This window comes from Molossus molossus, unplaced genomic scaffold (assembly GCF_014108415.1).
Source record: "Molossus molossus isolate mMolMol1 unplaced genomic scaffold, mMolMol1.p scaffold_m16_p_4, whole genome shotgun sequence".
Taxonomy (NCBI): Eukaryota; Metazoa; Chordata; class Mammalia; order Chiroptera; family Molossidae; genus Molossus; species Molossus molossus.
The window spans coordinates 126,334,300-126,351,255 of record NW_023425377.1 but is presented as its reverse complement, the minus strand read 5'-3'; the positions used below and the strand labels follow the sequence as shown (position 1 = coordinate 126,351,255).

Here is a 16,956-nt window from a genome sequence, read left to right as displayed (position 1 = left end):
GGATACACATCAGACAATCATAGCAAAAGATGCAGAAAAAGCATTTGATAAGATACAACATCCATTTGTGATTAAGCACTTAGATAATCCAATACTATCTGAACTGCAAAATATGCAATATATATTAGTAAAAACATAAACTGGCAAAACGAAATAGTCAGTAGACATCAGAACAATAATACCGTCATTTCATTTCGTGACATTGTAGACAAATGCCCTCTAGTCTTAGGAACATCGGATACCGAAAACTGTATTTTCTAATATGTTTATTTAATTTCATCTTTATTGTCCTAAAACACCCCCCTCCCCGCATACACACACGCACACACACACACACACTCACCACCACCACACTTTTATAAAGTATGCTTTTTGAAAGGGAAACTTTCAATATGATATGTGTAGTTAACAGGTATTTAAATCCATGTGGTTTCATTTAATGATTCATTGAAAAAAATTTTTTTTTCCTCACCCGAGGACACTTTTGCATTTATCTTCAGACAGAGTGGGAAGGAGAGAAGGAGGAGGAGAGAGAGAGACATTGATGTGAGAGAGAGATATCGCTTGGCTGCCCACACAACCCCAACTGGGGTCAGAGACAAACTGCAACCGAGGTACGGGCCCTTGGCAGGAACCGAACCCAGGACCCTCTGGTCCAGGGGCTGATGCTCTAACCACTGAGCAAAACTGGCCAGGGCTGATTCATTGAAATTTAACTCACGTAAATATACTAGGTAACGCTGTAAGTTGCCTGCTAGCCTTTAAAAAAAATTTAAAGATTTTTTTTTATTTTTTAAAATCACAGTTTACATTCAGTATTATTGTCTTCATTTCAGGTACACAGCATCGTGATTAGACAATCATATATTTTGCAAAGTGTCCCCTGATCATTCCAGTGCCCGCCTGACTCCACACCTAGTCATTGCAATACTACTGACTGTATCCCTAGGCTGTACTTCCCACCCTGTGAGTGTTCTGTTGACACCAGTCTGACTTCTGAATCCCTGGCCTTTGTCTCCCCCCTCCTTCTGGCCACCACCGGCCTGTCCTCAGTGTCCGAGTCCATTTCTGTTCTGTCTGTACGTTTATATTCCTGCCACTCTCTAGAGGCCTTTCAATAAGCACCGAGTTTTGACGACCCCAAGGAAAGAAGACCGAGGTTTGGTTTAGGTGTTGAAATCCTGGTGCACCAGCCCGGCTTGAGTCACTCTGAATGTCATGTAATTTTACAACGTCTATTCCTTTTGCTGCCATGCTTTATTTTTCTCAAAAAAAAAAGAAGTGTGCCATTCATAATGAAGAATAACCTCTAAATCTTTGAATAGAGATCACAGACATTAGCTGAAAATGGAGAGGAATACTGTTGAGTGAAAAGGTGAGTTAGGGGAAGAACCACAGGCACCCGCCGAGCATAGGTGGCCGGCGTGAAGTTGCTATAGAGAGAGTCATCCCTCCTGGGTGTCTCTGTTTGGTGCTGTGCCTCGTCAGTCTGTGTCACTGTGTTGTCAGCACGGGGAAACAGGGCGCAGGGACAGGCATAGCTCGTGTTATTGCTCTCTGCCTGCTTGTGCTTCACAGGCGTGATGTTTGTACACGTGGAGGACAAGACTGTCCACCCACAAAAAGATTGCTTCATGGCAACGCTCGCTTTATTGTGATCTGGAACTGAACCCACCATGTCTCCGAGGTAGGCCTGTATCATTTCCTATCCAGTGAGTGAACAGAGCGGCTGATACATTGTTAAATCATTTACATGGCATAGAAGCAGAGCTACTTTAAAAAAAAATTTTTTTTTTTCTTAGAGAGGAAGGGAGAGGGAGAGAGACAGAGACATTGATGACAGAGAATGTCCGTTGGCCGCCTCCTGCATGCCCTCCACTGGGGATCAGGCCCACAACCTGGCCATGTGCTCTGACCCGGAATCAAACAAGTGACCTCTTGATGCAGGGCCGATGCTCAGCCGCTGAGCCACACCAGCCAGGGGAAGCAGAGTTACTTTAAAGTCACTTTGAAAACCAGGTAAGTCACTTTTTTTTCCTTTAACAAAATAACTCTTTTGCTCTTGCCTTGATACTTAAATCCAAAATAAAATAAAATAAAATAAAATAAAATAAAACAAAGAGTATGTGTAGGTGCTGTGTACTTTGCCTTGATACTTAAATCTCTAATAAAACAAAATAAAATAAAATACAACAAAGAGTAGGTGTAGGTGCTGTGTGCTTTGCCTTGATACTTAAATCCCAAATAAAACAAAATAAAATAAAACAAAACAAAATGTAAAGCAGGCATATGTGCTGTGTGACCAGGGCTCTGGTTCCCTTTCTCTGGTAGTGTCTCAGTTTCCCCCTTTGAGTCCAGGAGTTGGTTTCAGCCTCCTTGCAAGCCACGAAGTCAGCCTGTTACAGCGTCACGGATCCTGGAAAAAGACATGAGATCCCTGGGTCAGAAACAAGGAAGTCGATTACTCAGGGCACAGCAGGAGCATGATCATCAGCATGTCTGCATCGCTGGACCTTGGGTCACCCACCACAGGACAGGTGACACGATGCAGGAGGATGTTGTACACACAGTGGGACTGCGTAACGCTTAGCGCAGGGGGAGAGGCAGGACCTGCCGGAGGCGGGACAGGAGCAGCTGGGGCAGGAGGCCCGCCCAGAGCGGGCAGCAGTTTCGGGGCCGTGGGGAACAGCATGGAGGGCTACACAGGGGCGCGGCCGTCGCACGTCCCCTTGCCAAGAGCTTCCCCGTTGCGGGGGCAGGGAGTGGACTGAGGAGCAGAGGAGACCCGGGGCAGTGGAAAGGACACATGTAACAAGTTCTCTTGCTTTTCATTTGTTCTTTGAGTTCATGTTTTAGGCTGTCGCTTGTAAACGTCTTTTCCTGCTTTTAAAGGAGATTTGAGAAAGTCAGTTCACCTTTCTGAAGAGAATCAAGCTGCAGAGTTGGGCCTCAAGACCTTCAAAGGGGCTCCTCCAGTGCCCCCCAGTGGTCTCGGGTTGCATCCTCCTCATCCTCATAGGACATGAAAACCGGTCAGTAAATTCACCTGGGGGCGGGCTGTGTGCCGCTCTCTGCAAAGCGCTTCCTGCTGTGGAACTGGGCAGTGTTGACGTCACTTGTGACTGCTGCCAATGCCACACGGGACACTAACTAACTCTCCCAGGCTCCATATCTCAGTATGTCTCCATGTGGACGAATGTTATGGAAAATAAAAGTACTGTGGGAAAGTAAAAATGCTCCATTTGTATAATCGTGGTAGATTTAAAACACGAGAATATCTTGGACCACATATGAAATCAGCATCCACATCGGGCCACCCAGAATCAGTACCTGTGAGGACAGACGGAAACTAGGAAGCCTGTCGGTGGCTGCTGTCGGGCTGCTGCGGTTCCATTCGGTCCAGGAGGGAAGAGAGTGAAACACGTATTTACATTTCACATACTACTCTGCTCTGTGCTAGGAGCAGTTAGGAGTGCGGTTCGGGAGGAAATCCTCCGGTCTCTTCTACACATCATGTAGAGATAATAGAGTTCCGAAGACTACTTTTCAGAATAGGGTTTTTTGTTTTCATTTATTTTTATTAAAAAAAAATGTTTTTTCTTTATTGATTTTAGAGAGAGAGGGAGGGAGAGAGAGATAGAAACATCGATGAGAAAGAACATCGATCTGCCACCTCCTGCACGCCCCCACTGGGGATCAGGCCCATAACCTGGGCATGTGTCCTGACTGGGAATTGAACCCGTGACCCCTTAGTGCCATGGGTCGGTGCACAATCACTATGCCACACCAGCAGGGCTGTTTTTTTGTTTTTAAATAGATGTTCTGCCCTTTTATGTCCTCTTCTTGTGGAATTAGGTGCGCAGGCTGCATACAGTTAAGTTTAGAAAAATAATGATTAAACCCAGTTTAGCTCCTTTTGTCTTGTCAGTGTCATCAGCGAGGTGCTTCTCACAACACTCACTGGAGACCGGGTCCTCCAAGTAGTTGAGCGCTCAGCTCCCATGTGAGGCTGGCGATCATTCCAGGCCTGGAGGCCTTCACGTGCCCTCTGCTATTTATAGAACGATTAAATGCACGTTTTGCCGCGGTTGCTTCCTTTGCTGGGATTGCATCCGTTTGCGCTGGAGACCTGTGGCTCCACGCCCCATCTTGTTCCAAATGGGGACTGTCTCCGTGCGAGGCTCTCTCCCCTCCCTGAAGGTGGGCTGAGCGAAGGCGCGTGACGCAAGAGTGGGCTGTGTCCCCGCGGCTGGCGCTGGGTCTGGGTGACCGGCCCATTAGCGCGGCCGCAGCGCAGGCTCCGCGCGTCCTGCCCGGTCCGCTCCTCGCAGGCGCTGGGCGAGCGTGCGTCTCCCGCCCGGTTCGCCTCCTTCCCGCCCCGCCTGCGACCCGCCCGCAGGAGAGGATGGGCACCGGGGATTTCATCTGCATTTCCATGACCGGAGGGGCGCCGTGGGGGTTCAGACTGCAGGGGGGCAAGGAGCAGAAGCAGCCCCTACAAGTGGCCAAGGTAGGATCCGGGAAGGTGCGGCGGGCGCGGGGGAGGGAGGGCGGGGAGCAACCTGTTGAGGGAGTTGCCCGAATGGGGTGCTGTCGGAATGGTTAGGACGCTGGGTTGGTTGGTTTGTTTCAAGAAAACTTGGGAGAAAACCAGAGAGCAGATACGTAACTAAATGTGTCCTGGGTATCAGCTGAAGGAGAGCCGAGTTGACCAGCCTCACTGCCAGCCAGGACGCCTGGTCTTGCAGGGAACGTTAGAAATTGCCCCCGAGTCACTGTTTCAGGCCAGTTTGCGTGGCTCAGCGGGGCAGAAGCGCTCAGCTCCGCACAACGCCGGGCCAGTTCCTGGACTCAGGGCTGTTGGACTGACACTGATTGTGCAGCATTCATGAAGAGGCCAACTTGGGGCAATGATTTTTAAAGTATGGCGATGTCATAAAATCTGTTTGAAAGAAATTTTCACTTAGAGAGTTGACAAATAAATGCAAAAATCCGGGTACTGTGTTCCGTTCCGGGGATCTCATCTGCTCCAGTGCTCAGAATACCTTCCAAGACGGTCAGATGTAGTTTCAGTAACTTGGAGATAGCTTTGAAATGCATCTAATAATGCGTTTAAGTGTTCTTGATGTTTGTATTGTCACTAGATTGCTTGCTTCTTAGCTTCATATGCTACCAGTTTGCTTTGAGGGGAGGTGCTTATTGTCCAATTGGGATCCGGCCGAAATAAAATTTAAAATGCGTGAAAATAAGCTGACTGTTATCTGACGTTAGTGCTAAATTGTGGTATTGTACGAAAGAACGTGCGTTTGGTTCATTTCCTGTTGCAAACCTATCGTAAAAATGGATCTGAATGTTTATGAAATATAGGGACTGCTGGCCTTGGTGGCCATTCTTCATCCTTGGCTTTTATTTGTTTTAAATGTTCGCTGTGGGGGAAAAGGAGTTTCTCTGAAACGTTCTCTCCGGGGCTTCCATCAGAAAATCCTCCGTGTGGCGGGGGAATCCTGCCACCTAGCGGAGCTTCAGACTCCAAGAGGGAAGCAAAAAACAGGAGATAACAGCGGGGTGTTTAGAACCCGATGGCTTCTCAGAGATCTCCAGATTCGCCCACACTTTAGGTGAGGAAAGGACCCAGCGAGGCCAGGCAGCTGGCTGCAGGACTGTGGTTGGAGCTGGCGGGAGAGTGGGGGGCACAGAGGTGGGTCTGTTGTATCTCTAGGAGGCAGCGGCCGGCAGCATCGGACAGGACCTTGGTGCCTCGTTTAGTGACTAGAATTCAGGAGCCCGGTTTGTTCTGGGTCTAGGTTAGCAGTTGGCTGGACAGGACATTGGTGCCTCGTTTAGTGACTAGAATTCAGGAGCCTGGTTTGTTCTGGGTCTAGATTAGCAGTTGGCTGTCTCCCAGGACTGAGATCTGGGGTCTAATTCCAGCTCTGATCCAACTTGCAACCGGGCCTAAGACAAGTCTCTTGCCCTTTCTGACTCAGTGTGTGTGTGTGTGTGTGTGTGTGAGGGGGGGGAGAGGCTGTAGTCCAGTTTTTAGCATATGTAAAAAGAGACTGGAGGGACTTCCAAAGAAGATATAAATTCTCAATTACTATGCCAATCCCACATTTTATAAATCTACCTTGTCTGTTTTTCCTAATTCAAACTTACTGTGTTTGGCTCCTTACACTAGCATTACTTGCTGTAGAAAACCCCGGAGCAGGGTGTGTTATTGTCTGTTTTCAAGGCCGTGGCCTCCCTGAGGTCACTGTTGTTCGCTTAAAACTCGGAGTCAACCTGGTTGCATGAGCAGTTTCTCCCGAGTTCAAGGTGAAAGGAAGGTTGCTCGGGCCCAGGCTTGCTCCTGTCCCTGAACTGGCAGTAACTTACCAGGGCCTGGTTACCTCGATGCAGAGGGGACACAGGAAGGCTGGCGAGGCATGGTTGCTGGCAAGCAAAATACTCATGGTTTTGAAGAACATGCAAACAGTTGATTAGAGAATTGAAGAAAAAAAATGTATTTCCAAAGAAAATTTTAGACAGAGCTTGAATCATGCCCCTTAAAATGGGAAGGCTACCCAGCAGTTCTGTAGGTAACAGCACAGTTTGGGCTTGTAAATACCTAGTGTTTAGATTTCCATAATTCTGCACAGAATGAAAATCTAACAAGCTGAAATAGCAAAAGAAAAACGAGTCTAATGTTATTATAAATGATTAGAAATGGAATAGTTTTATAAGACCCAATAAACATCTTTCTGGTGACATGCCTAGTGACTTTGGGAAGATGTCCAAACGTTTTAGTATTCGGCCGGCTGACTGACCGTAGGCAAACCCCTGGACAGCAATATTAATAATCATAGCTTTTCCTCAACATTGAAACTCAAGGCCACAAGATTCTGTTTTGTTTTCAAGAACAAATTGAATTTTGAAAAGGCCCAACTAATCAGTAATGTCACTCTGGTTTTTAACTGTTTATACATCTTTTCACTTGTGTCCTGAATACATGTGATGGGAAGGAAATATCTCCAGGGCAGAGTCATAAGACAGTGCTCTGCAAAGTATTCCTCCAAGAGACCGTCCGCAGAAACAAACGTACCCAGACGTGATCACAACAGAAAACTCCACTTGTGTGTCAGATGTCCTTATGAAAAGGATACTAGCATTTTTACTTTACAAACTCTCTTTTTGGGAACATGTACTTACATGGCTATGTCCTTGGACGTGCTCTTGGCAAATCTGTCTGAAAAATGTTCACATAAAGAAGCGGGGAGAAATTTCTGTGTTGCAAACAAATCTTCTGAACAGTTCAGACAAAACTCGTGTTTTGAAAATAGTGACTAAAGAAATGTTTCGACTGTTTCTCCTTTACATGTTTTAACGTGTAGAAATGTAAGCTTTCCGCCAACGTCATAGACCACTGTGGTTCTTATTCTTCGATTACATTTTAATTCATAGCTTCAAATACCCATTTCTTAAAATCGAAGTAACAAACTGTGGTCACCCGTAGCACGGGGCAGAAGTCGACCTAATGATTCTTATCTGTGGCTGCCTAGTCTCTCTTAAAAACGCTGAATAAAATCATGTTATTTAGGCAAAGCACATTCAAATAACACAATTCCTACCCCTTAGTGCCATCAGGGAGGTTTCTAAATGTTTCAAATAAAGTAATTCCAGAAACATTTTCTGAAGGGGAAAGATTTTAACGTGTCGAATGTGTCTGTTTGAGGATGGATGCTCCTTACTACACATGGAAAGCAGCCACACCCTTATGAGAAAATAGGACAGATCACTTAATTTCGTATTGATCTTTGGGGACTAACTGTCTAGGAACCCCGGAAACAGGTGTGCTGGCAGAAGTCGTGCACACGGGCTAGATCGGTTAAGCGTGTTATAGGAAGCCTTGCCTTGGAGTTGCAGTTCTAGGGCAGCTCACGGGACAGACGGAGGGATGCAGCGATGACTGTCTGTACTTTGCCATTATCTGGACAGCACACATGCAGCTTCCTTGATCAGGCCCCTGGGAATGTCCCAAGTTCTTTGCAGGTATTGTCTCTTCAAATGATCCCCTAGACCTAAGAAGTTCTATGAAAAACACCCTCGTTTTAGAGATGAGGGGATCAAGGCACAGAGATGCTGTTACCGGCCACAGGTTATAAAACGTGGCGGATTTCCCTACAGGCTGACCTCTCCTTCTGTGTTGGTAGAAACAGGTATCCAGAGGATGAAGGCAGGCTAAGGTGGTCCCCCAAAGGGGATTTACAGTCACCCCCCCCCCAAGAGTCCGAAGATCACTGACAGGTGGTCAGGATTGGAAGCTCTGCTGTAGAAAGTGGAGGTCACGTGTGTCCCTGAAGGGCTTTGTGGTGGTGGGTGGCACTTCCCCAGGGCGGACAAGGGGAGGACCAGAGACAGGCGACAATCGGCCAGTCCTCGGCACGTGAGCAGGTCTTCGTGAATGCTGGGAGGACTGTCCCTTTCCGAAGCCAAGATGGGTGGGCCATGGAGGGGTCAGGGGTGGAGGGGAGCTGCTGGGATACTCAGAAATGATCGTTGTAGAGTGTGGGGTGCTGCAGGCGGGGAGCTTGGCAGTTTGTTTCCTGGGGGATGTCCTCTGTGTCAGGGCAGTTACTGGCCTGCCTAGTGCCCATGTGAACAGGGATGGGGAGGGGGCAGCATAAAACTGGAAAAGATACAGGGGGAGGCAGAGAAGAGAGAGACAGAGTCAGACAGAGAGAACGGACAGCACCCTGCCCATTCGGGAAGGCAGGGATCCTTGCGTTTCCTTGGATGAAGGACTGTCCCAGAAAGCGGCTGGCCTTGAGCCTCATGCCAGGACCTACCCCCCAGGCCACGCTCTTAGCCAGGCGCTGGCAGGAGGGAGCTGGCATCGCGAGGAGCTCCCAGGGCTTGAAGGGACGTGCAGGGGTCGGGAGGAGCCCTGTTCCCCTGGCCGGAGCTGAGAGGTGGCATGCCTTCCAGGAGAGACCCATGAGTGCCCCAGCATGTGGGCACCGGGCACAGAGGAGACAGCGATGGCCACTCAGTGTTAACCAGAGAGAAATGCCAGCGCATTCAGTTATGAATAAACACATATACCCCCTCCCTCTCCAGTTGTCCCTCCTGCCTTCGACCTGGAGGGAGGGAGCTAGAGGTGGTGAGAAGCAGCCCACACCCTCCACCCCACGCCAAGCGCAGGAGCCGCAGGCCTGGCCACAGAGCAGAGGGAGAGAACTTAGAGTCAGACAGCAGATTGAAGCCAGGATTGGACTCCACTGTGTTAATAACCAAAAGCCACCAGAAATGCATGGGATCCGACCAACTAGAATTCAGGGAGGGACTTGACATTATCATGGCTGAAAGCAGTTACTGGAGGAAACGAAACCTTTTCACATCTGTCACCAAATGGGTTTGTTTCTTCTCAGGAACATCAGTCATAGCACACAGGTTCCCATGATTGTCACATGCGCTGGATGTATGTTAGCTGTGAAAATTTATCATCAGCCCATGTGACTTCCACTGATCATGTCAGAGCTATGTTTCAAGGTAGAGTGAAAAACTGCATAGAATTACAATCTGGCTTGGGCTTAATAAGACATAGAAACGACCGTCTCTTCCTTTTCCCCCTCCTTTGTTGACTGTGAATCAGCACTCTAAGAACCTGGGACCCCCTTTGCTATGAGGCTGGTGCTTACTTTCAGCTAGTCTAGGGAGCCGCTGCTTGAACGACTGTCAGGGTCTGGACCTCTCAAGTTAGAAGTAAATACGTACTCAGAACTTTTATTGGTATTAAACTAAAGGGATTGTTGTTTTTTAAAGAAAGTCATATTGCAAATTCTAAAAGTCAGTGGGTAATGTCATTGTGACATATACATTATCCCTAACTAGATAACATTTGCACATTTAATAGTTTTAAAATAGGGACATTAGCTTCCAAAATAATCTCCCTTCTCTCTGTCAGTTCATAAGTTTTCAAGAATATAAGCTAATTTGCCCTGGCTGGTTTGGCTCAGTGGTTAGGCCCACAAATCAAAGAGTCATGGGTTTGATTCCCAGTCTAGGGCATGTACCTCGGTTGTGGGTTCGATCCCCGGCCCCTGGGGGGTCATGCAGGAGGCAACCAGTCGATGTGTCTCTCTCACATTGATGTTTCTCTCTCTCTCTCTCTCGCCCCCACTCTACCTAAAAAGCAATGGAAAAGTGTCCTCGGTGAGGATTAAAAAGAAAAGAATGCAAGTCAATTTCTATATTTAGCCATGTCACTCATGGGAAACTGCAGGCACCTCTATCCATCGTTCGTGTGGACTAGAATCTCCCCACACCTGAGCCTTGAAAACATTTATGACCGTTGCTTCTCTGAACGGCCCCTCCAGGCTCCTGAGCGACGGGAGACGAGGCGGGCGGGGGACCAGCTTATTTGTAAACACACGGAGTCCGAGATGTTCGCTGGGTCTTCTCAGAGACCGGTGATGAAGCCCAGTGCCGGAGGCTGTGTGAGGGGGAGGGAGTCCTGCGTGGGCTTCGCTGAGCAGCCCTAATGAGTAAGCAGACGGCAGAGTCCAAACCTCCCGGGAGAAACCAGAGGACATTGCTCTTGGGGGGACAGTCCGCTGTTTGACCACCTCAGTGAGCACGTATTTATAGTATTGAATTACCTTAGATGCTTTATTTCTCTGAGTTATCTACCGTTCTTTTCTTTTTTAAAAATGTGTTTTTATGGACTTTTTAGAGAGAGAGAGAGAAACATTGATGTGAAAGAGAAACATCCATTGGCTGCCCCCTGCACGCCCCCTACAGGGGATTGACCCCGCAACCCAGGCCTGTGCCCTGACTGAGAATCGAACCAGGACCTCTCAGTCCATGGGACGACGCTCAATCCACTGAGCCACACCGGCCGGCTACTATGCTTTTCCTATTAAAAAGCAGAGATGGGCAGATTCTTCAAAAAACTGTATTTGCCCCTGGCCCGGTGGCTCAATTGGTTGGAGCATTGTCCCCTACACCAAAAGGTCACAGGTTCCATCCCCGGTCAGGGTACGTACAGAAGGCAACTGATCAATGTTTCTCTCTCACGTCTGTGTTTCTCTCTCTCTCCCCCTTCTCTCTCTCACTAAAATCAATAAAAACATACCCTCAGGTGAGAATTTAAAAAAAACAAAACCAAAACCTGTGTTTGTGGTCATGCGAAACTCTTGCCCCGTAACAGGTCACTGGTGATATTAACAGGTCACTGATGGTTTCATTGTCCCAACAGTCTGGATACAGTTTTCCCGAACTGGTGTGTAAATCCAGTGTTTCAGATAAACATGCTAAAAAATTTGGTGGACTATTGGAAACATTGAGAACGGAAGACCAGTTCTTGACGACATAACGAAGAAGCGTTTTGCTGTCCGTTGGTCTCGGGCACTGGGTTTTACAGTGAGGTACCGGAGGCGTTCTCCTGGACAGAAGGAAGCTTCTATGTTCCACCCAATTCTTCGTAGGTGATACGCCATCCTTACCCTCTGCACCATCAAAACTGATCTGGCTCGGCCTGGCTGGTGTGGCTCAGTTGGTTGGGCATCGTCTTGTGCACCAAAAGGTTTCCAGTTTGATTCCCGGTCAGGGCACATGCCAGGGTTGTGGGCTCGATCCCCAGTGGGGGGCGTGTGGGAGGCGGCCAGTCGATGTTCTCTCTCATCGATGTTTCCATCTCTCCCTCTCCCTTCCTCTCTCTCTAAAATCAATAAAGAAAAAAAAATTTTAAAACCCCCAAATTATCTGGCTTGAATTTCACCTTTCTAGGACACAGATTATTTTTTCCTGAAGAAATCTGCAATAACAGTCAATGAGTGTCATTTCCTCCAAATATCTTATTGCCTGTAACAGTACCTTGTGGAGCTACTTTTATCCAAGAAACTCATATATCATGTTTTCTGAGTGCCAGGTGCTTCTCCACTCACCTTTTAAACATGCTGAGAGGACCCCATGGCATCCTCCCTATGTGAGATCCCGTCACAGACTCACAGAGCAGGTGGGCGGCCTCCTCCGTGCCGGGGGAGTCAGGGTCAGATGCCCGGAGGGTTTGGCGCCAGGGTCTGTGTTCTATACACACCTACACCCAACTCCTACACACGACACTTCCGGGTCTGGTGTGGTTTGGACAGCAGTTAAGGGGAAAGGAGAACCTAACCAGACGCAGGGGGGGAGGTTTCTGTGGCCTGTAAACTCCTCCCGTTCTGACCCTCAGTGTGTTTGCACTAAATTCGTGTCAGATCGTTTTATTTGAATCTTTTATTTCCAGAACAAATAATTTAGGGAGTGAAACAGAAACACTAGAAACTGTCATAATTCTGTCTTCTAAAGGGTAGTTTTCCTTTGATTTTCTTCTTATAAAATTCCCCAGGTCTTCTTTAAAAATACGACACACCTCTTTACCTTCGATGCAAGCAAATTCTAGCAGGAGAATTTTGTCATATTTTTAAGACATATTAAAGGTCTATAAAGACAGTGCATGTGGGCCCTGGCTGGTTTGGCTCAGTGGTTAGAGCGTTGACCTGCGGTCCAAAGAGACCCGGGTTCGGTTCCCGCTAAGGGCATGTACCTCGTTGCAGTTTGTCCCCGGCCCTGGTTGGTCGTGCGGGTGGCAACCACTTGATGTGTCCCTTTCATGTCGATGTTTCTCTCTCTCTCTCTTTGTCTCTCTCTCTCTCTCTCTCTCCTCCTCCCACTCTATCTGAACAAAAAATGGAAAAATGTCCTCGGGTGAGGATAAAAAAAAAGACAGTGCATGTGGGTCGTAACTGGGTACCGACCCTCCTCAGGGTCCCTGCCATCTCCTCCTGTGTGCGCCTGCCACCACAGTGTCTGCCAGGTCCTCACCACTGTCCCTTAGATGAGGACACTGGCTTTTTCACTGGCCGCCTGCTTGGGGTTTCGCATTTCTCAGGTTCATGCCACAGAGAGCTGCCAGGGAGATTTTTCTCAATCACCTGTTACAGCACTGCTTAAAATACTTCAAAGTCTCCCCATCGCAGTCATCAAGATAACATGCAGTGTCTGGAATGTCATTCTGCACAGACAAGCGTTCTGTGAACTATTGCCTTCACAGTGGGCTTGCTCCCGTCCCTTGCGCAGGTGACGAGAAAGACCGAGAGAAGTGGGGGGAATAATAACTGGGTCCTCCAGCCGGCACGCAGCAGGACAGGATGGGGGCCGGCTGGGTGCCAACGCCTGTGCTCCGAGCGGCTCCCAGCCCATGTGACACCCGCAGCCTCTGTGAGCTGGTCCCTGCCACGCGGTCCAGCCCCGTCGCCTGCTCCCCCAAACATTCACGTAGGCCCCGGAAAACACTGCAGTTCTCTCCAACACCATGTCCTCTCCTGCTACTGAGGGTCCTTAGCTGGGATGACCCCAGTGTGCCCAGAGGCATTTTATCCACTCCAGGGGCTCTGGGCAGAGTCAGGTCTCTGGGAGGGTTGACTTGGTTTCTAGTGGGAGGTAAGCACTAGCTCTGCCTTGTCCCTGTGTCACACGGTGTCACCCCTGCTCTCCCAGGATGCACTGCCCACGGCTGCACATCCGTTCACTGCATTAGACCAGAGATCTGTGCAGGTGTGCGTGTGATTGTTACGTTGTTACAAAGAACAATTCGAGCATATTAGATCTATCTATACAGGATGGAATAAGTGGAATACATATACTATATATAGAATGCTGTGCTATTAGTTTATGTCTACTATACCACCTATCAAAAAGATTAAAAGAATCAGATAAAGATGAAATGAGCTATATCTATATCTATATCTATATCTATATCTATATCTATATCTATCTATCTATCTATCTATCTATCTATCTATCTATCTATCTATATATATTTTTTTGGTATGTGCTCCTAGTGAGAACCGAACCTGGGACTCTCTGGTCCGCAGGCCGACGCTCCAACCGCTGAGCCAAGCTGGCCAGGGTGGAATGAGCAATATTTTTAAAACTAATTTTTATTTTGCTTGGATAGCACCAGGTCTTTCTTACTCTCACTGACCAGAAGTTTCTGCAGGGAGAACAATGTGATTTCGATGGTGTCGGTGTGACCTGCATGGCGCAGCGAGTCAGAGGTCTCGTGGGATTTTAACTGATTTCAGGACCCTAAAGACCTCGTGTCCGACAGATAACCTCCTCACACAGGTGGACCACACGGAAGACACGGCTGTCCAGCTGCAAGCCGTTTGCATTCTCTTCAGCTGCTAATACAGAGGTTTTGTTGTGACTTACCGGGTAGATGTCCACCTTCCCGAAGCTCAGACTTTGTGCTAACAAACTAATTGGGACAGGCTACATTTTTATATTTGTGTGTGAAAATCTCACGGATCACGTTTTGTTAGAAAGATGTGAAAAGTGGTTGGAAATGCTTTTCGAGTTAAGAATACAGGTGCGGCATTTTAGAGAATAACACGTGAATAATTTCAAGCAGGAAAATCACATCATGATAGAGGCATTTTCAACAATTTTTCAAAATCTGTTTCATTTATTTTATTTTATTTTTATTTTATTTATTTATTTTTTTATCCTCACCCGAGGATATTTTTCCATTTTTTTGTACAGATAGAGTGGGAGGGAGAGAGAGGAAGGAAGAGAGAGAGAGAAACATCGACGTGAAGGGACACATCGAGTGGCTGCCACCCACACGACCAACCAGGGCCGGGGACATACTGCAACCGAAGTATGTGCCCTTAGCGGGAACCGAACCCGGGTCTCTCCGGACCGCAGGCCAACGCTCTAACCGCTGAGCCAAACTGGCCGGGGCTATTTTTTTATTTTTAAGTTGCTTTCAAAGCCATTCGTGGTTAGGAGACAATACAATACACTGTAAAATACATGCTATGAGAGCACTTTGCCATTCCCGAAAAGGTCAGCAAATTTGTAAATTCATTTATCTGTCAATAACACTGTGAAGCATCCTTAAGTTCTGCGACGCCTTTAAGGATTTGCAGGAGATGCCGTCGCACCTCAGTGGTACCCATCTCTGCGATGAGCCTCTCCCGGTGTCATCGACACGGGTGAGAATCTCCAGTGCACTTTAAATGTGTTTTTATGCCGTTAGCCATATTGATGACATCGGCACACCTACTTCTGTGTGAGCCCACCTTGAGCCACACACCCAGTGAGTCTTGTATGTGTCACCTTCACGGTCTGTCCTGGAAGCTTCTCTCTAATTCCCTGTCAAAGAGCTGCTTCACCAGTGGTTTTATTTACATTTATCTCATAAAACATTGATTTTTTTTCTAATTAAAGAATTCATGGTCCTGGCCAGTTTTGCTCAGTGGTTAGAGTGTCCGCCTGCGGTCCAGAGAGACCCGGGTTAGGTTCCCGCTAAGGGCACGTACCTCGGTTGCAGTTTGTCCCCGGCCCTGGTTGGTTGTGCGGGTGGCAGCCACTCGATGTGTCCCTTTCACATCAATGTTTCTCTCTCTCTCTCTCTCCCTCCCACTCTATCTGAACAGAAAATGGAAAAATGTCCTTGGGTGAGGATAAAAAAAAAAAAAGAATCCGTGTATTATTTTTTAAATTTGTTGTTGGCAGTATTTCCTGATGTCCCCCATCTCCCCTCCGTTGCTGTGTCCCCCCAGCCCCTGCCCCACCCCAGGCCTCCCCCACACTCCTGTCTGTGTCCCGGGGCTCTGCGCACGCGCACACAGGTCCTTTGTCGGGCTCTTCCAGTACTCTCCACCTCATCCCCTCTTAGAGCCGTCAGCCCCGTGCCTCCAAGTCTCTGGACCTATTCTGTTCGTCAGTTAATTTTGTTCATTAGATTCCAAATATGAGGAGACCACGTGATCGTTTATGTTTGGGCGCTCATCTGCAGTCTTTCCCCACGGGCTCCCCGTGGCCTTCTTGGCCCGTTTCGGGGTGGAGGGAGAACCGAGACACCAGCATGGGCTGGGGCATTCCAAAACCTCACCCTGTCTAGCTGCACCGCCAACTCCCTCCGACAGCGTTAGTCGTTCTAACATCGTTTCTACCGATTTCCTGCTTCCTTTTTCTTTGCATCTTCAAAAGTGTTCGCTGACAAAAAAATAATAATAATACATTTTGGTCCGTTGCCATATTGCATTATTTTAGCCATTTTTAATTGCATCTATGAAGAACTTTCTAAACATTATCATTTAGCTCCAATTCTGTCAAGTTTTAAATTGAGCACTGCCTGACTTCAGTCTCTTGGAGAACAGATCCCGAAGTTTCTGAAGTTTCTCACGTGCCGAAAGCCTCGTTACTAAGTATCTTCTTAGTCCCGACTGCGGCACACCCACGGAGCTCATCCGTAGAGACACCGTCTGTGTTCCTCTCTAACAAGGCGGGGGTGCATCTGTGTTCCAGGTAGCCGCCCTGGAAGCGGGAGTATCCTGCCTGCCGGTCACCTATGATCAGACAGGGGTGGTTTCTCCTCTCACGACCTGGCTGGTGGGGAGTTTCCGTCGGAACAGTCAGGTCCGCCTTATTCTTCTCGCAAGCTTGACGTGCTACCTTGTATCGATGGCTTCTCTTCGGAAACATGTTATAGAATGTGTGACTGGCCGAGAGTTGAGACTAGATAATAACACGGAAATTCACTGATGCAACCCGGCGTTGGGAGGTCCCCTGCGGGGCGGGGTCCCCTCAAGTATGAAATTCGTCACTTCCGGACCAGGGTACCAGGTCAGTCCGAATAGTACTGTAGAGTAAATGCTGCTCGTTAGTGCTATTTCCTTCTCGTTTTTAGATGAAAACCAATGTCCGTAGGAGCTCCCGCTGGCTTAATGGATAAATAGGGAGCCTTCCAGGCATCAGGGGCTCCCAGGGCAGAAGGGCGCTGGGACAGGGGTGCTGGCCTGTCCCTCAACCCAAAGACGCCGGTGTCGCAGCACAGATTTCGTGTCATTCACGGAAACGCTCTCTCTCCCGGGCCCCCCGACCACGTGTTCTTTCCCCATCTCATCGTGAAACAGCGAGCACACG

The 16,956-nt window shown here is 48.2% G+C and overlaps 1 protein-coding gene across 2 annotated transcripts in view; it reads left to right on the top strand.

The window, feature by feature from the left end:
* Window positions 1–4,405: 4,405 nt before the first annotated feature.
* The window catches only part of SYNPO2 (synaptopodin 2), a 135,768-nt gene continuing 123,217 nt past the window's right edge, over window positions 4,406–16,956 (top strand). For both annotated transcript variants that reach the window (XM_036242085.1, XM_036242086.1), the window contains exon 1: window positions 4,406–4,510. In XM_036242085.1, coding sequence (XP_036097978.1) covers window positions 4,406–4,510 — 105 coding nt within the window. The remainder of the gene's footprint in view (window positions 4,511–16,956) is intronic.